General features: G+C 30.1%; 2 protein-coding genes and 1 long non-coding RNA gene across 3 annotated transcripts; 2 read left to right on the top strand and 1 right to left on the bottom strand.

Annotated features, from left to right (window-relative positions):
• Positions 1-2,762: 2,762 nt before the first annotated feature.
• LOC105113816 (homeobox-leucine zipper protein ATHB-52-like) lies at positions 2,763-3,831 on the top strand. The gene has a single exon (XM_011010148.1). It carries the CDS (start codon positions 2,779-2,781, stop codon positions 3,403-3,405), a length of 627 nt encoding a protein of 208 aa, XP_011008450.1. The 5' UTR covers positions 2,763-2,778; the 3' UTR covers positions 3,406-3,831.
• A 5,825-nt stretch (positions 3,832-9,656) lies between these two features.
• On the bottom strand, positions 9,657-11,836 carry LOC105113815 (uncharacterized). Its single transcript, XR_840024.1, has 2 exons — positions 11,426-11,836; positions 9,657-10,295 (listed from the first exon to the last, which is right to left on the bottom strand). It is a non-coding gene; the product is annotated as an uncharacterized LOC105113815 (long non-coding RNA).
• A 3,994-nt stretch (positions 11,837-15,830) lies between these two features.
• LOC105113814 (F-box/LRR-repeat protein At4g14103-like) lies at positions 15,831-18,461 on the top strand. The gene is made up of 4 exons (XM_011010147.1): positions 15,831-15,953; positions 16,415-17,714; positions 17,884-18,069; positions 18,170-18,461. Exon 2 carries the CDS (start codon positions 16,515-16,517, stop codon positions 17,448-17,450), a length of 936 nt encoding a protein of 311 aa, XP_011008449.1. The 5' UTR covers positions 15,831-15,953; positions 16,415-16,514; the 3' UTR covers positions 17,451-17,714; positions 17,884-18,069; positions 18,170-18,461.
• The last annotated feature ends 1,661 nt before the right edge of the window (positions 18,462-20,122 follow it).

Below are 20,122 nucleotides of genomic sequence, written 5' to 3'. Positions count from 1 at the left end.
TGTTTATTGATGGATACATAGATAGAAAATTCTATTGGTAAAAGTCATCACAATATACCGATGGAAAAATTTCATCGGTGTTTCTATTTGTACTTGTCAATTTATTGGTAGTATTAATGGATAAATTTAAATCTATCAATAATTATGTTAGTAAAAATAATATATCATTGTATTTCTTGACTTGTATTTCATTTATTTTATTTCACTGTAATTTTTTTGGTATATACTAAGAAAATATTTTTGTTGATGTTTATTGATGGTTACTGTGAGGGTATATATATTCAGTCAGAAAAATTTATCACAATCTACTAACAAAAATATTTTATCAACGTGTTCATTTATATTTATCAATTTTCTGATAATAATGTTATTTGAATTCGAGATGATATATGATTGATACTACTAACTAACAAAAGATTTAGGCAGGCAATCGACATGTGCCTTTGAAAATAAAAATCTAATAATAATTGTAAATTTATATTTACACATATATTTGAAGACTTTAGAAAATTATGATTTACCAAAACATATATATTATATAACATCGGGGAATAAATTTATCTTCATTGAGATTTTAAAAATCATCAAAGAAAAAAAAATCATCATATTCACGGTATCTAACGAAGTAAAAAGACATCGTTCGAGGGTCAAAATTACGAACATAATCTCCAATATTAGAGAAAGTGGTATGCACAGATCATATTTTTTGGCTGCAAAATTATATATGATGAGATGCAGAATCCCATATGATCACACGCCCAAGTCCTTAATGAGAGAAGTTAGGGCAACCAAGAGGTTGTCACAAGAAATACCAAAAGGAACTGATAGACTAGAAGGATTTTATAACAAAGAAAAACTATACCAGAATATGATAAAGAACAGAAAGCTACTTAAAACACATGCATGCATTCAAAGAGGGGGAGACAGCTGGACACACTTGATCACAAACACATTCCACAAGATCAAATTAAATATTAGAGTAAGATAGAGCGTTCACAAATACGTGTTTATATTTTATCTAAAATGATTCATGCTAAATGTGAAATTTACTGATTGTATTTAATTCGTCTTTTCTTTTTTAATTTGGGTTAAGGATAGGACACGTTATTTTACAGAATTATAATGATTTGTTGAGATAAGCACCTCTTGGACATGAAAAGGCCTGCTTGTGTGCTGCGCTGGGTTCTGAAAATCACCATATTTGTGGCAGAATTGGTTGGAATATGACTTTGGATTACTTTCAAATACAGCGTCGGTGGATGACTGGCTTTGGATCTCTCATTTTTGGGTCCTAAAAGGAGCAGTTGATGGAGAATCAGTAATCAAATTCAATAAATTAATAAATAAACTAAATCTTTGTAGGGTAAGAGATATATATATATATATATACCAATAAAATATTTTAATTTTTCAAACTTCCAGCGATGTCTGATAAATCATTGATGTTTGTGCTGTGAAGTTCCTTGTTGCATGGACTTCCAGAATTCTCAACTCAACCTTGTCCGTCACCTAATTTTACCCAGGCGGCGGGCAGCCGCCACACATGAACGCGAGCACCGATGAACGACCATTGACTGTCAAATTCTTCAATTACTTTTCACGGGCATCTGTTCTTTTCAAAACTATTTACTTCATCATGTAAAGCCGAAGGAGTCCTTATAAAAGCAAGTGGGAGTGTCATGACATTTTTCTTTTCTTTTTTTTCTTCAACTTTTTGTTCATAGCTAGTTTTAGTCAAGAGTTGTTTTTGTATTTGTTAAGGCCTAGCTAGCTCGTCGCAATCTCTACTTTTAAAATGTTTTTCAAATTACTTTTTACTAGAATAAATTAATATATTTTAGAGGTTTTTTAATAGTTTTAATGTGTTAATTTTTTTTAAAAAAATTATTTGAATGAATTCTTAATTGAAAAATACTTTTATAAAAATAAATTATTTTAATTCTTATGAGAGGCTTCATGTTACATGCACAACAACCATGAATATTTAATGATTAATTCATTGCCATGCAACCTATAACCAGGGAATTAACATGACGTGATCTCGATTTTTGGATAGAAAACTTAATTAATTATGTACTTCTATCAATTTATCCACACAAATTCTTTTTTAAAAAAAAAATAAAACAAGAGAAATGAATTGAACCCAATTCGTCACTTATCGTATCTTAAGCAGCTTGAAGCCTTAAACTTGTAATTTCTTCATAAAAGCGGGAAATATGACCACCAAACTATGAAATCTTTTATAATTAATTAAATCCGGTAGAATATATGTTTGGTATTGAATGTATTTTTAAAAATATTTTTTATTTTAAAATATAGTAAAAAAAATCTTAATTTTTAACATTAATACATTAAAATTATCTAAAAATATTTAAAAATATCAATTTATTTTTTTAAAATAAAACATTTTTTTTTAAATTATCTAAAACTAAAAAGTTACCACACTAGAAAAAAAAGTCGTAAAAGTAAAAGTTAGGACAAGAATCGACCCAATACAAAGAAGATAATACTCATTTTTGTCAACCTTTTTCTTGCTGCCAGTCCTTTATATATATGTATAATATAATTGAATGTCTCTAAACTAAAATGAACATCTTCACGTGACAACCGCGCGCAGAGTATACTTGAATATTTAAATAGCCGCCTGTATTTCTCCCCCCCATCTTTGAAAACAAATTTATTTATTTATTCATTTATTTATTTTTATTTTATTTTTGTTGGGGGGGGGGGCACCTTTAGGAAGTCTGAAAACCCTTATAATAATACTATAAAAACGAAATGAACCGACCAATTTCTTTAACCAGACTTGCCCATTTGCATTATTTTCAGTACAATCATTTTCCAGCCTTCCTCTCATCAAATTCTGTGAGCTTCTCCAACATCCAAAGCAGAATGGACTTCTTCCATTCTCAAACCCAACAAAAACAACAGTACTTGCCAAAACACAACAAGAAGAAGAGGCTGACAGAGGACCAAGTGAGGCTCCTAGAGAGAACCTTTACAACCAACAAGAAGCTCGAGCCTGAGCTCAAGGTTCAGCTTGCAAACCAGCTAGGGGTGCCGCCAAGACAAATTGCTATTTGGTACCAGAACAAGAGAGCGAGATGGAAGACACAGAGCCTAGAGCTTGATTATAACACACTCCAAGTGAGACTAGAGAATGCACTTGCCGATAGGCGGCGACTAGAAAGAGAGGTGGTGCGACTTCAAGAGGAGTTGTGGCAGGCTCAACAGATGGTGTTCTCTGTGAACCAAGAAACAGCAGCTCAACCTGCTGTTAATCTTTCTTGTAACTCATCTTGTGATGATAGAGGCAGCTCTAGCTTACATGAGGGAGTGAATGGTGAGGTCTTGCAGCTTGAAGAACTTTATGCTTGTTTGTATGGTGCTGGCGGTGGGGTTTGACAGAGGTGAAACAACTAGTGTCATATACCATATTTTACTGGTTCATCATAATCAATTGCTTGGCTTGGCATCATGGGTGTAGAAATTCTTCTTAAGTAGACCTAGTCCATGCGGTAGCTCACCAACAAATTAAGCATGAGACGTTCCACAGATTAATATGTATTGGAGTCTACAAGTAATTTGTTGTGAGTCTGATATTTATTAATTAGACCAGGTTTGTCTAGAGGTTCTTCTTTACTCAGTAGATATTTGAAGAAAAAGGATGCTTTTGCCTGATGGTGTCTTGAGTGGCCATTGATGTTAATTTCAAGCTTGTAGCAGTTGCAGTGTCATAGTTGATTGATTAGGAGGAGGACTGTGTTATATAGGTCAACTTGTCATGTAATGCCTAATTAAATGAACGGTTGGTCCTTAAACTTCCTACCAGCTAGCTCCCCTTCTACTAATTAAACGCTTTCAGCAAGTGGCACTTGTCTTCTTACACGGTCACTTCGATGAAATAGTAACGTATTCACTGCTTTCACTTTACATGCGATGTTGTCTTTAAAATAATTAACTTTTTTATTTTAAATTAGTTTTTATATTTATGTATCAATTTAATGTCTTCATATTATTAAGTAAGAAGTATCTTAAAAAATAAAATGATAATAAATAATTTCTTAATCATTATATTTGATACAAGATTAAAATGAAAATAAATTATTATAGGATTAATTGTTAAAGATATAATGATTTGTTTAATCATTTCTTGTGCATTTAATAAATTAAAGTGTAAATTGAAAATTCAAGAAGGTAGAAGTATATAATGCATTATATATGTACCACAAGGGAGAGATAAAAAAAAAATTGAGTATGTTCGTTATATATGTACCATAAGGGAGAGATAAAAAGAAAAGAGAGGTTCCAATCAGATTATATATTGTTAACATGATTACATTAGTCATCTTATTCAATTAATGCTAATACTTGTAAATCTCGTCAAGCATTCATGATTATAACTTATGTTAACAACAAATCAAGTTTCTTTCATAGCTCAGGTGTCGGTTATACCATACATTATGGGCTATGAAAGTGCCAAGCATTTGTTGTACCAAGTGTTATACAACATAAATCAAGATTAGTCATTTAACAAGCAAAGTATTAAAGAGTGAACAAGATAACAAATATAAAACATGTTAGTATCAAACATTAAAGTCCATATTAAGTTTACATTATACTTATTCTTACACCATTAGTGTAACCTTTTCACCTTGACATAACTAACTTAGCTAGACATAATGAAAGAAAGCAAAATAGATAAACAAAATAAGAACATAAATAATATAAAAGTTAACTAAGTAAATGAAAGGAAATGAAAGGCATAAACTTGATATTAATGAAAGCAAAGCATAAACATTACAAAAAATACAAAGAGAGAAAGCAAGAGCATGATCTTGATCTGGAAATCAAGATGCCTAAATACATAGTAAATATCTTTTTTTATAGGCCAAAATTAGAAACTATTGATTTGATGACTAATTGATGAGTGGGTGACCAACTCTTGACTTGGTGACAATCCTTATCTTCTTTTGTCTGCCTAAAACATCACTACTAACGTCAAAATTGGAGCCACTTGAAAACATGAAAGTTGTAGGAAATTGTCTCAGCTTTCTTGTGTAAACAATTCAGCTCATTTGGACTTCTAGAACTCCAGATATGGATCAAACACTGAACAATACTCGGGTGAAGACAGATTCGGGCTTCTTTGTTGTTGCTACAATTTGGACTTGAAAATGGTCTTTTTAGATCTTGGGCTCCATATGAAAGTTGTGTCTTACCTTTCCATCCATATAAAGTAGACCAAAATATGAGATCTACAACTCCAAATATGACCCAATTACCGAACAGTGTTCCAGTTTGGATTGCACCGACATCTCTTTTCTAAGTTTGGTCATCTCTTTGTCCTTTCAATTTCAGTTCTCAAATTCATCAATCAATCCTTTTATTTATGTGATAGGCTTGCATTTAAAATGAATATTTACCTCAAATTAAAGGTATCTTATATTATTAGATATATTATAAAACATGCTTTAGTTAAGAAGTTATTGATACTTCAAGTGCAAAATGATGATATAAAACCTTAATAAAAATGCACTTTTAAGTATTAATCAGTTTGCTTAACAATAAATGATTATTAAGAAAATATTATTTTTGGATTTTTTTTTTAATCTTGAAAGTACATATTTGGATTAACATTGTTATGTATTGTTACTGTGACAGTAACTTTCATTACCATGGATATATGTTGGTAAAAATTAAATTGGTTAGTATGTATAATTTAAAGTGATCAACATATTTTGCATTATCCCATAAAGAAACTAGCAGAATAAAGATAAGTTAAATTAAATAAGTACACAAATTTAGAATAAAATTCTTACTTGTTGATGAGTTTCAAACAAATTAATAAATAAAACAGAAAACATTTTTAATAAAATAGAAAACATTGTTGTCAAGATTATGGTATTTGTTTTTAAAGCTAGGTTTTTTTATATACTCAATCTAAAAAGTTTTAATGAAAATAATTTTGTATTTATGATACTAGAACCTGAAACTAGAATAAGACAATAGGAAAAAAGAAAAGAAAAACCAGAACAGATCTAAGCAGAGGCAACAAATTACACAAGTATTTGATACTGCTAAGTTCTGAGTGCTTCTGGATAGCCCGCAACATCTCGGACAAGGATTAAAACTGCTGCAGGAATTAATTATGTTAAGGTATTGTATGTTTTTGTATTTTAAAATTATTTAAAAAAAAATTAATTTTTTTATTTGTTTATTTGTTTTAAATTAATATTTTTAGATGTTTTTAAATTATTTTGATATATTAATATCAAAAATAATTTTTTTAAAATAAATAAATATTTTAAAAAATAATAGTAAATCCGCTTGCTTTTTTTAAAACAGGTATCAAATAGAATCAATTCCCACCGTTTTTAACACTATATATATATATATCTTTTCAATTTTAAATATTAAACGTTTTTTATTTTAAAAAATAGAAAGATAACTAACAGACGTGATTTCATGGGTTAGCCAAAAAAATAATAATTTATAGTACCAAAAAAACTATTTCACAATTAACTCGAATAGGCCTTTTAATTTTAAATATTTTTTAATACTATATATGTTATAAAATATATTATTTAATCCATTCAAATATAATCTCTTCGTGTAAATTATTTTCATTTAGGGTCCAAGGTTATCATAACAGTAATATTAAATTTTTTTATATAATAAACATGTAAACATTATTAATTGAATTTTATATGCATACACATAACAATAACAATAAATGTATTTAATTAAATAAATATACAAATTTAGAATAGAATAAACATTGTTGTCAAGGATTACTTTTAATCCATTGATTAATACCCACCTTTTATTTGTCAAAAAACAGATATAAGTATTTATTTATTTATTAAGTTATTTATTACAGTTTTATTTTATTTTTTATCTAAAAATTAAATATAATTTTATATGATAAAATTTAATAGATTAGAAATAAAAATCTAAAATATTGACTGATGTGAAAGCAAGGTGGTTTGTATAAGGTTATTTAAAAATATAGTAATAGTTGTTTTTTAAAATATTTTTTATTTTAAAATATATTAAAATAATATTTTTTATTTTTAAAAAATTATTTTTAATATTAGTAATGTAAAAACAAAAAAAATATTAATTTAAAAATAAAACAAAAAAAATTTAAATTTTCTAAAAAACATTTCCAAAATATAATGCAAAACATTAAATCTCTGTCATTCAATGTTAATCTTCGTTATTTTTGCGAGGTTAGAGAGGAAGGAGCGACAAGGGCACAGTTCTAAGCTACTTGAAAGTAATTTTTCAATTATGATTATTTTTTAAAATATTTTTTATTTAGAAATATATTAAAATATTAATTTTTTATTTTTTAAAAAATATTTTTAATATAATGCATTAAATTAATCTAAAAGTATGAATTTTTTAAAAAATATTTTTAATATCAATGCATTAAATTAATCTAAAAAATATTTTTTTAAAAAAAAAACAAACAGTATTTGGAGTTAATTAGTCACATCAACGAGCGGACTTGATTCAATCAAAGCTGTGGGGTTTTCTTTGACCATAAGAAAAATACTACTATTTTATTTTAAACTTGGACAAGCCAATGACTAGATTCCATCTAAAAAGGGCTACGATTTTTTGCTGCAGCTTTTGACATTTGGACTTGTCCCTAACGTGACTGCTGTACTCACTTCAGCCACTACTTTTATTTCAGACCTTAATCGAAAGTTTCTTTTCGTCTTTAAATAGAATTAAAAATTTTCATTTTTAATTATTTTAATATGATAATATTAAAAATATTTTTAAAAAATATTGTTTTACATTTTAAACCAAGAACTAAAACTCAATATATATTCTTTAATAAATTTTCATAATTACACAAATAACAACTTAAAAGTTCTCTGATATAGGATTTTTTAAAATAAATTTGTTAAACAATAATATAAATCATATCATGAAACCTCACTTCATAGCTTAAATCATATCATGGAACCTCATCTAACAATTTAAACTTTTAGGTTGAGATGGTTCTTTGGCATGGTATCAGAGTTTTGATGATCAAACGGTCATGAGTTTGAATCTCACTATCCCTATTTATTTAATAAAAATTAAGCATAAGATAAAGTGAATATAAATCATATTTTTGGACCTCACCTAACAACTTAAACTTTTAGGTTAAGATGGTTCTTTAACAAAATTAACATAGTTTTTATAGACAACTGCTATTTTTGAATAGTAGTCACCTGTTAAAATATTTTTTCTACACCAACATATTTGAAATAGCATATGTTTAGTGAATATTTTGAAAAATCATTCTTTTAAAAATTAATTAACATAAATAAAAGTTAACCAAAAATTCTATGAAAAACAATGCCTAAAAGATAGGATTAAAGATTCAATGGCTAAGAAAAACAAGGAAGATAAGATGATATGCTGGGAGAGGAAAATAAAGGGAAAAAAAATGGATCACTAATGATACATCAAAATTTTGTTTTTGATATACTCAATATCGTTACAAGAATCTTGACGAGATAATTCTAACTAAATATTGAAAATACTCTAAATAAAGTTGTAATTAATCTTAAATTAACTTTGAACAAAACCCTAACAAATTATGATCATATTCTATAGTCTTTTAATGTGTAGTTAGAATTATCTCGTTAAGATATTTCTAATAATATTTGGTGTGTTAAAAACAAAATTTTAGTGTATCTTCAATAACCCATTTTTTTTAACCATTGAATCTTAAATCTTGCTTTTTAGTCATTGAATCGTGTCACTTCCCCGTAACTTTTTATGAAACTTTACTAGAATTCTAAAATAATAAGTGTGCTTATTTTTAATTTTTAATATCTTTACATTAACATCATTTTAAATATCTAAAAAAATGTTAATTTAATATTTTTTAGGAGAAAATCATTTTAAAAAGCAAGTTGCAACAACAAAAAAAAAAAAAAAACACTCATGAAATTCAAAGCTGTCTCTTCAAGACCTGAAATAATCCAAAATTATTTACAGGAGGCCTCAGAATTCTCTCTTTTTATATAGCTGTTCAATGATCAATTCAATGCGATATTATTCAGGAAATGGAACACTAAAAAAAATTGTTCAATATCTGGTTGCATGAAGAACAGAAGGTGATGGCCATAGGAATATTGTTGGAAGAATGAATGCAGCTGGCTATCACCTTATAATTTATTCATATTTTGGTGTTCTTTGTTCTTCTATAATAAATAAGTTTTGACCTTTGCCAACCAATTTTGATCCGCAATATTATCGGATATAAAGAGGATCCAATGATTCCTCTTCATGATTTGAATTCATTTTGTAGTATTTCTTGATATCACAGCACAGTTACGTATTAAAATGATATATGATATAGGTTACTGATATAACAAATACTGGTTAATATGGAGTTTCCACCCTCTGGAATTATCTGACCACAACAGATCTGCCCTCATAAATACTTATTTTTCAAGCCGAAGTCCAGGACTATTGCCGTTAAACCATATTGTGGCAGAGATGAAAATTTGCCTTATTTCACATTAGCCAAAAAGTTAAGCAGTGTGCGCCCCGTGAAGCTACTGGGGTAAAACGAAGGAACACTTCATCAATTTCTGACACTGAAGCATTAGACTTGCATGCAATATTTAGACAGATGATTGTTCTGATTTTTGCTAATGGTGCTCAAGCCACTAATCATCTGCAGATTCCACAGTTTCTCAGCTCCACCATAAATGAAGGATGATGATATCTATTAGTTCAACGTTCCACCTTCCAATCGTCATTCTTTGAGATGGTCTCAAGTAGTCCATGAAGACTGGAACTAATCTGTCTGCAGCTGAAAATGGTGCTCCTTAATGGAGAAACCAAAGTTTAAATATACAACTCATAGATGCAACTTCACAAGAACAACAGAAACACATAAATATGAGTGTGTTTGCACGTGCACACATTACATATATGTAGATTTCTGTATGCAGTCGATCCAATGATAAAAGTGCTTCAACCTGTAGCTCCAATTTCTGATCTTGAGGGCTTAACAATAAAAACTACTCTCAAAAGATTTCTCACTGCATGAAAGGGACAGGCATATAATGAGCTAAAATCACAAAGCTTTTCATCAACTGAGTTGATACTGCATCAACCTGATCGCTTGTAGTGGATTCAAATAAATCATTCAGAGCTTGGTGAAATCAATGAGTATTTGGAGGGGGGAGGAACTCCACAGCAACTCTGTTTTAGCTCATAACAAAATCACTCTGATAGTTGATATGCTCTGTCAAAATCAGCTCGCTGGCACTCTGCATTTCAATGATATTACTGTCCTCAATCTCATAGATTTCAAGTTCTCTCAAACTTTCAATTTTGAGATGCAAAACAATCTATTCTATCATTAACACTTCAAAAGAAGGTGAGTGCAGATCGTTCAGATTGAAATTAAACTTATAGTAACATCCTTATAAGATGTGTGGCATAACACATCCAGAGAACCCCCTTCCAAGACTACGAATCCAGCAGTCTCGTTCTCCAACTACGCTCTGGGCAATACAAGAGAGGGAAAGCAGATTGAATTTAAGACATGTCATAGTCCACAGGCCTTGTCAGTCACAATCAAGATGAATCGAATATCACCACAACTAATAAAAGGGTATCTTTCTAACTTCAGAGGTAACGCTACTATGTATTTGACCAAATGATGAAGGGAAGAAAGGGGAAAGTTGGTGAATGGGATTTGAATTAAATTTCAAAAGAAAGCTGTAACGAGAAAGAAAGAGCAAACAACCACCATCCTCACAACAGTTGGTTCAAAGAATCCTATCCCGAAACAGAACAACTGCAAATTCTGACCTAATCACTGAGAATTTTGAAATATAAAGGCTTGATATAGAGTTCCAAAAACAAAAGCCACTGACCACACCACAGAAAAACCTAAAACCAAAATTACTTAACCGGCAAAATAAAAAATTAAAATTCAGCACTGCTATGAAGAGTGCCTCTATACACTACCGCAAGCAGCAGTTGCAGCATTCATTACCAAGTGACCTTCATGTTAAGACCAAGAAAAATTCTCAACCCTTTCATCTATTTAAAACGATTCTACCACATGACCACATTCTCTTCACCAAAACCACAGGAATTTCAGTACAGGCCAAAGCTTCTGAATAAAAGGAAAATAACATCATGAGCTATTAAGGATCCAACTATTTTATAACAAGAAACACAAACTACCTGAATCCCCTAATAATAATTAAAGTCTCAAAGAAAAAATAATATGCAATACCATTGACATCATAAAAAATAATCACTAAACAACAGAAATATAAAAACATAATCACTAAACAACAGAAATAAAAAAAAATTGCTGAAACTTCATGGAACCAACAATTATATAAACAAGAAAAAAAAATATCAAGACAGAGAAAGAGTGGACCTTGAATGTAGTCAGGTTTCTGAGAAGAAGAAGCAGAAGAACCCATAGATCGAACAGAAAAGGAGCTTCTCTTGTGCAGTTTAAAACAGCAAGAATCTAAGACAAAAGGGTTGGTTTTCGGAGCAATAACAAATTGGGTTTTTGAAGAAATGGATGTTAATGTTGCTGTCGAGCTTATACTACCATGACTTAAAGCCATCGCTAATGCTGACACCTTAAACAAAGCTGACAAACATGTTGTTCAAAATATGGTTGTGCTATAGAAGTAATCAAATGATGTTGTGATCATGAAAGGTTATGCTTTTCTCCAATTACTAACCGTAGATGCAGTTGTGACGATCAATGATTTGTTGATTATGGGGGGGCTTGATTCATAGGAATATTGTGCTCTTGGAAACACATGAATTTTACTGGGTGATACGTAGCTTGTTGACTTTGACCAGATGGAAAATGGAGGCTCTGTATTTGCCGCGTGGATAATGCCAATCTCTAGATTGGTTTTTCAGATGGGCTAACATCTCTACTAGGCCCACGTTTTAGCCCAACCACGTTCCTATACATTTGGGCTTTCAAATGTCCTGCTTTTTATCAGACCTCGGTTTTTGCGAATTCGATACTTTCATATTTCTTAGAATTGTGGTCTTTTCTTTCACCTTCTATTGTCTTTGCAAAGGAAGGGAAAGAACTCCTATTTGCATTTCCAACAAACAAAATCCTCTCTTAGTTCTTCTTTTGTTTATTTTTACCTTATTATATGTATGCTTTTAATTTTTTACGTGACTGATGAAGATTAGTGAAACTAGACCCATAATCTTTGCCTAGATTGTGATTGCTTTGTCTTCTCTTTATACAAATTGCAGGGTGGTGTGGCTAAATCAAACTTGACTGGGCTATATAAATGGAGGGGGTGTATGTCAAGGATCGTCTTTCAGGCAGTTTTGCCTGACTTCATTCTTCATCATATTCTGTCTCTCCTGCCCAGAAAAGATGCATTCCAAATGAATGTCTTGTCCAGAAGATGGAAATTTGTGCTTGATACTTATTCTAGTTTAGATTTTCGCTGGTGTGAATCTGGATAAAACATAATTTTAACTGATTTGGAACCTATGGATCTTTGGGTGACATTAATAGGTTCGTTTGTGGTGTGAAAAGTAAGCAGGACTTGCTCCACTAGGTTGATTAAACAAAATCCTCTCTTAGTTCTTCTTTTGTTTATTTTTACCTTATTATATGTATGCTTTTAATTTTTTACGTGACTGATGAAGATTAGTGAAACTAGACCCATAATCTTTGCCTAGATTGTGATTGCTTTGTCTTCTCTTTATACAAATTGCAGGGTGGTGTGGCTAAATCAAACTTGACTGGGCTATATAAATGGAGGGGGTGTATGTCAAGGATCGTCTTTCAGGCAGTTTTGCCTGACTTCATTCTTCATCATATTCTGTCTCTCCTGCCCAGAAAAGATGCATTCCAAATGAATGTCTTGTCCAGAAGATGGAAATTTGTGCTTGATACTTATTCTAGTTTAGATTTTCGCTGGTGTGAATCTGGATAAAACATAATTTTAACTGATTTGGAACCTATGGATCTTTGGGTGACATTAATAGGTTCGTTTGTGGTGTGAAAAGTAAGCAGGACTTGCTCCAACATTAGATTGATCGGGTATTGAATTTTATAATTTGTTTTAATTTATTTTTTATAGAGTTATTTCAGTCTCATGACTTAAATTGTAAATTTGACAGATTAATACAAGTTAAATTGGATTGTTTTTATGTATTTTTTTAATTGAAATTTTTTCTCAATTTCATTCTTTAGCATTAGGTTGATTGGGGGATTAAGTTTTATAATTTGTTTCAATTGATTTTTTATAAGGTTATTTTAGTCTCATGATATAAATTGTAAGTTTAACATGTTAACACAAGTTAACTTGGGTTTTTTTTATGTTATTTTTTAATTGATTTTTTTAATTTTATTTTTTTGATATCGTGTTGATTGAAAATAAAACTTCATAAATTGTTTTGATTTTATTTCTATTAGGGTTTTATGGTTTTATAATTAGGATTTACAAATTTGACAAATTAACTCGAGTCGATCCAATATACTCTCATCTCAATATTTTTTTAAAAATATCATCTTGAATTTTTTAATCCAATCTATATTTTTACCTGTTAACCAGATTGTCTTTAAAACTAGGGAGTCAATCAAATTATATTGAATCAGACATAATTGATTTTTTTTTCTAGTAAAAAACATTTGCAATATTTAAAATATTTTTTATGCATTAAAAAAAAGAAAAAAAGAAGATCCATCCACGAGGCAGTATGGATCAATCATCTAATTTCTCCTATTGTAATAAATGACACCCAGGGTATTCAATTATTTTTCTTCATACAGAACTCTACCTTTTCTCTGATATAATTTGGTCATATATGCATTTTATGCCACCATTGAAATACAAAGGTATCAGATCATTACTAGAGGGCTTGCAATCTTGCACTCCAAGTTATGACTCTGTTCGTTTTGTCAGCAGCAATTTCAAACGTGCAGGCTCTCTTTTTTGGGTCCAAACTTAGTCATTCAAAAGCCCGTGATTAAGTCCACAACAATACTTGCAACAGATCCAAGAACGGCCCGTTTACATGGGTCCAATTCTCTAGTAAGGAAAGCCCATGTTCACAATATACAGTCCAAAGCAAGGACAGCCCAGCTTAATACAGAAGGAAACTAATGAACTTTTAGCTGCGCAGCAACACAGTAGCAGATCTCACACTCCGAAGAGATAAGGAAATGTTGTTGAATATATTTGTACTTGAGTGGAATATTATTTATTTGCCCGAACTGATTCCTACTGAAATGTGAGAGCGTGATTGGATACAGTTAAAAAAACACTACATTGATTAATCAGATCAAAACTTTTTTAACCAGTAAATTTTTTTTAAGAAATAATTATATTTTTAAAAATTTAAAAAATTTAAAAACCAGTTTAAATCTTGATTAATTAAATAATATAATAAAAATATAACTCAATATTATATTATTAAACAAATTAAATGATGGTATTAATAAAAAACAATAATAAGATTTTAATCTTTATTAACTTTTCAAAGTGTTGCTTGAATTATCCAATGAAAAGCGTTATATATAAAAAAAAAATAAGGGTTAAGATTACACAAAAAAAAATATACAAAAAAATCAAAATAAAAAATATCAATAAAAAAAATAATAGTTAAAATCACAAAAAAAATATCAAAGAGCAACAACAAATTTTTAATTTGAGAATTAAATTAAAAATAATAAAATCATTAACTAAAGGATAAAAAAAAAACCAAAAAATAAAACACTATAATCTTGGATTGGAGTGTAAAATTAAAAATAATGAAACCTTTTATAAAAAATTATAAAAATAAGGATAAAATTTAAAACATCAAAACATAATAAAAAAATTTAAATATGCATAATTTTTCAACGTATTTTTTTACATTAAATAGTTTCTAGATGTAAATTAAAAAATTTATGCACATATTTAACTAAACAAATTAATAACATTATATAAAGAAATAAAAAAAAATCATTAACATTAAAAAGAAACAAAATTAAAAAAAATTAAGAGACATATATAGATTAATATATTTAATATCATAACACGAATAATTTACCTGATTATATTTAATAAATTTATTTTTAAAAAATAAATTATAATAAAAATAAAAAATATCAAAATTAGTAAAATTACAAACTAGAAAACATAATTATTTTTTAGAAGGATTAATGTGAATTTGAAGTACATTAAAGAGAAATGATAGAAAAAAGAAAAAAAAACTTCATCGTAGCCCAACTAAACCTTCTTTGTAAGCACATATCATATCATCGGAAAGAGGACTATTCACTGCTCCTAATGTTGCCGTTAATGGAGGATCTTGGTAATAAGATAGACCTGCACAAGCCACCTGAATGGCGCGGGTGTTAGTAATTTTTTTTTAAATAATATTGAATTACTAAAAATTACTAAATAACCCATAACTAAATCCAAAAAAATTAAAGTAAAAAGACTAAAATACTCTTCAATTCAATATTATTATTTTAGATTCCAAGGGTATTTCAGCAAGTTAACTGTGTAAAAAAATTAAAAAAATTAAAGAAATCTCTTTGTGCATATTCATTTTTTATTTTCTAAAGATATAACCGTAACTTAATTGTGATTTTTTTTTTTTTAAGATCAAGAGCCTCACGAAAGCATGATATATTTTTTTTTTGCATGGAAAAGATAATTCTACCTCCAATTCATGGCTTCATCAGTTCCTTTATCAAGAATAAAAATATAATTTCATTGTTGCAACGAGTAAGAAGTGTCTATGGCGATAGTATTGTACTTATGCCGTGTAGAACAGACATTTCTAACGCCAAAGCAGTACTCCACCGACAGCTAAGGTTTTCTGAGTTGCGTAATCTTCTGACTGTAGACTCGAGGGAACTCTGAACTCTCATTTCCGCCCCCGTCTCTCTAACGCCAAAGCACAACAAATTCCGTGTAAGTTCTTCTCCTCTTCCCTTTTAATACCATTTGTTTACATTTGTCTCTTTTGTTGTGCATATTTTTATTTTTGTGAACTCTAATGGTATAGCTGTTTGTTTTCAACAATCCCATTTTGCATTTTCTTGTAAAACTTTTCACAGCTTCAAAACATATTTGCACAATGCTCTCCTAGCAATACGAATTGCAAGTATAATACTATATAGTTGCAAATTTCAATCTGAAGTTTTGGTTTTGTGTGAATTGTTTCTGTTTTGATAATCCTAGCAGTAACTCCACCTTTCCCCTTTTATTTTAATAGCCCAGAAGTTCATATTTTGAGTTCTGATTTGTTTCTGTCTTATTTGTATGTTTTTATTCTGTTCCTGGTTATGATTGCTTTGTCTTCAACACGCTGATTAGTAGGTCACATCACTATATAAGTCCTTACTGAAATGTTCTCTTAGCACAGATTGCAGGGTGCAGTAGCAAAATAAAAACTGGCTTTGGCTTTTCTGGTAAATCTCACTAGCCGTATCATTCTCACTATATAAGTCCTTAGTGGTGGGGATTTATCCCATGGATCATATTTCGCGTTTTCCTGATGGTGTTCTTCATCATTTTCTGTCTTTCCTCCCCACAAAAGATGCACTTCGAACTAGTATCCTATCCAAAAGGTGGAAACCTGTGCTTGACACTTATCCCATTTTCGATTTCAGTTGGGGTGACTGCGCAGGACAAAGTAGTGATGCTATGTATAGTGAGAATGCTTCTGATGAATATCGCCAAATGCTAACAAAATTCATGAATTATGTGGATACGTCAATTTTCAGATTCTGCAAGTACAAGCTTAGCATGCAGAAGTTTAAACTTTTTCTTGTCCTCCCTGATCTGGAGTTGTCTTCTCATTTGGACAAATGGGTACAGAAGGTTATTGAAAATGGTGTCAAAGAGGTTGATTTTGGCTTTGATTTACCTGGTTATTTACACTTTAAAAAACGCTACAATATGCCTGATGCTATTTTTGCTGCTAAATCAGTCTTTGTTTTGAAATTATTCGGTTGTAATGTGAAGCTCGAGGAGTCATTCTGCATAAAGCTGCATTCTCTTCAGAAGCTTGCACTCAAGGAAGTCCAAATGGATGATCATTTGCTTAGAAGAATTGTCACATGCTGTCCATTAATTGAGGATATATCTCTAAGATTTTGTTGGGGTTTTAAAAAAATTCAGGTTTTCGAGCTTCTCAGGCTTAAGAAGTTTGAAATCTACTCTCACTTATCTAAGCCTGAGAGTGTTGAGATCAAATCACCAAGTCTTGAAAGTTTCCATTGCTCATTTACAGTAAGATCAGTGAAACCTATTGTTAGCGTGGATGCTTGTCAAGGACTCAAAAGTTTAATCCTATCTGGTTCTTTTGTCACAGAACTTCCATTACAAGATTTGGTTCCAAAGTTTCATGTCCTAGAGAGTTTGAGAGTTGGTGACTGCCCGGTATTGAAAAAGGTGAAAATTTGAAGTTGGAACCTGAAGAGTTTGGAAATTCATTCTTGCGAGAATATAATGGATATTGAGATCAATACTCCAAATTTACTTTCATGCAAGTACTGTGGTTCTGTTGTACCGGTTTCATTGAAAAATGCTCCATCTTGTCATTGGCAAGTTGAATTTAGCCTGATGAACACCCTTGACATTCTTTGGTATATGACACTGAAAGAATTTCTTGCAAAGTTCAATCAGCTTGTATATCTACACGTATATGTATATCTTACAACGATCATGGTACGTATAGCAATTCAAGTTACATCGTATGCTTTTGTATATGCTTATTTGGAGATTCTTGTCATATATATGAACTACTTGATGCATTTTCTCTTTAAGTTCTGGTGGACCTTTACATATGCTTCTTCAGATATATCGTGATATATGTACATTTACATTGTGAATTTAGAGTTCACTTAATTTGGAAGACTTGAGCAACAATGCCTCTCCATATGTGGTCGACAATGTGGTCCTAACAGTACATTCTGCATCTCCGATAATGACTGACGCTAATTGTATAGATGGTTTGTTCTTCTTTTCTCGTCCCAAAAACTTGTTTACAAGATCCACTGATGAGCAAAAGAGATATGTAGAGGTATGTGAGTTGTGCTACTTGCCTAATGGTGATGCTTGTGTCACTTTCATTTTTGATGGATCTTGGTAAGTTCTGATGTACTAATTTGCTTGAGTGACAGTATCTTTGTGGGTTAATTTCGAAAAGAGCTCTATCATGCTGCAACCATAGGAAAGCCAAAATGTTGGCGACATGACCTAAAAGAAGTGAAGCTTGGGAGCTTTGTAGATAGTGCAGATGGGATGGTCGATTACAACAGAATGACCTCGAGTTTCTTTTGGCTGGTAAAAGGCCACACTCATTGTAAAATGGAATGGAAATTGTAGTACATGCTTAGGATTAGCAGTGAAGCCTGCATTCTGCTCCTTATCTTTTCCCTAATCTGTTATATTCTAATGTGTGAGATTCTTGTTCTTATTAGTAACCACATTTGTGTGGTTTTGCCTAGAGCTATTGACTATCATGAATTTTGATTTCTTATGTATGAGTTGCATGATGGATCGATGATTTGGAAGGCCTACATATTTTGGTAGCTGTCCCTGTTAGCAAGATTGGAAGGAGCAACAGTGCAATACTGTGTCATGTAAAACTTGATAAGCATGAGGGTGGAGCAGATTCTATCTGTCAGATAACCTGTAAGCATGAGGATTTCCGCACTTATCATTTCATCGGAATTTTGAATAACCCATACGCTCTTGTTCTAGTTCATTCTCTCTTTTACTGGAGCTTCCTGCGTACCAGTTAACAGATCTTTCCTTTCTTCTTACATATATTTGGATTAGGTATATATAACTACATATGATAATTTTTTATGAACTTACATTTCTAGTTCTGTTTGGATAACTTGGGTTGCCTTCCATGCTTGCTGGTGTTTTCATGCAGATCAGAAGTGTAATTTCTTCAGCAAGATGGTTTCTTATGGCAAGGTGACGTGGGGTGATGGCAATATGCCTTACTATTGTGACTCCATTGCATTTCCATGGTGAATAATGTTCGGTAGATACTAATTTCAATTTCAAAGTTAATCTTTAACGCAAGAGAAGAAATCGCCTGTGTTAATAATGCATGTTTGGAAGTCATGAATTTTAGAAAGATATTTATGTTTAATAAAATAAATGAAAAAAATATAAATTAATAAATTGAAAATATTGTTAACACTAATTAAATACTAAATTGAAAAACTAATCTTCATAGTAAAAATAAAAAAATCTCCACATGCAAATATTTTTATCATGATTGTTCTTTTTTTGTTTCATATATTCTAAATATAATGAGTAGGTAGTGGCTCAGGCTTTTGAGAATGCTTAAGTGACAATAGTTTTAAAAGAAGTAAGAATAATTCGAGTCTCTAATCATTGGCTTACTAGGTTTAATAAGTTGAAATAATTTAATAATATAATTAAAATAAAGAAATAACAATAATCAACTAAAAAAATAAATGTTTGCCAATATTACAAAAAGACTTCCTCCTAATATTTTTAAAAAGTTTTCATAATTTTATTTGATAACGAAACAAAAATTAAATGAGAATGTGATAATTTTATAAAAAATAAATAAAAAAATAATATGAAGTTCAATTCCTAGCAAATTAAATGTTGAAAGATAAATTTAAAAAAAAAAGGATCAAATTCAAAAAGAACAAAAAATCTCAACTCAAGTTCATTTGAGTTAGCATGTCAAATTCGCAATTTGTTTATGAAACCAAAATAACCCCTTAAAAAGCAAATAAATAAACATTGAAGCTCAATTCTTAAACAACTTAATTTTGAAGTGAGAAATCAAAGAAAAAACAACAAAAAAAACTTAGGTTAACCCACCAAGCTCGTAATCTTAGATATGAGGTCAAAATAATCTCATAGATAAAAAAAAAAAGTGAAAAAAATTATGAAGTTCAATCATCAATCAAATATTTAAGGATGAAATTGAAAAAAAAATAATTTAAAAAAAAACCTAAAAATCAACTCAGGCTAATATTTGAAACCTATGACTCGGGTCACGACTATAAGACTAACCCAAAAAAATCATCAAGCAAAATTTCTTATCAACAAAATGCTAAGATATAAAATTGGAAAAA

Source organism: Populus euphratica, unplaced genomic scaffold, assembly GCF_000495115.2.
Source record: "Populus euphratica unplaced genomic scaffold, PopEup_1.0 scaffold632.1, whole genome shotgun sequence".
NCBI classification, from domain to species: domain Eukaryota; kingdom Viridiplantae; phylum Streptophyta; class Magnoliopsida; order Malpighiales; family Salicaceae; genus Populus; species Populus euphratica.
Note: the sequence above shows the minus strand (reverse complement) of the source record. Positions and strands in the feature narration are given on the sequence as shown.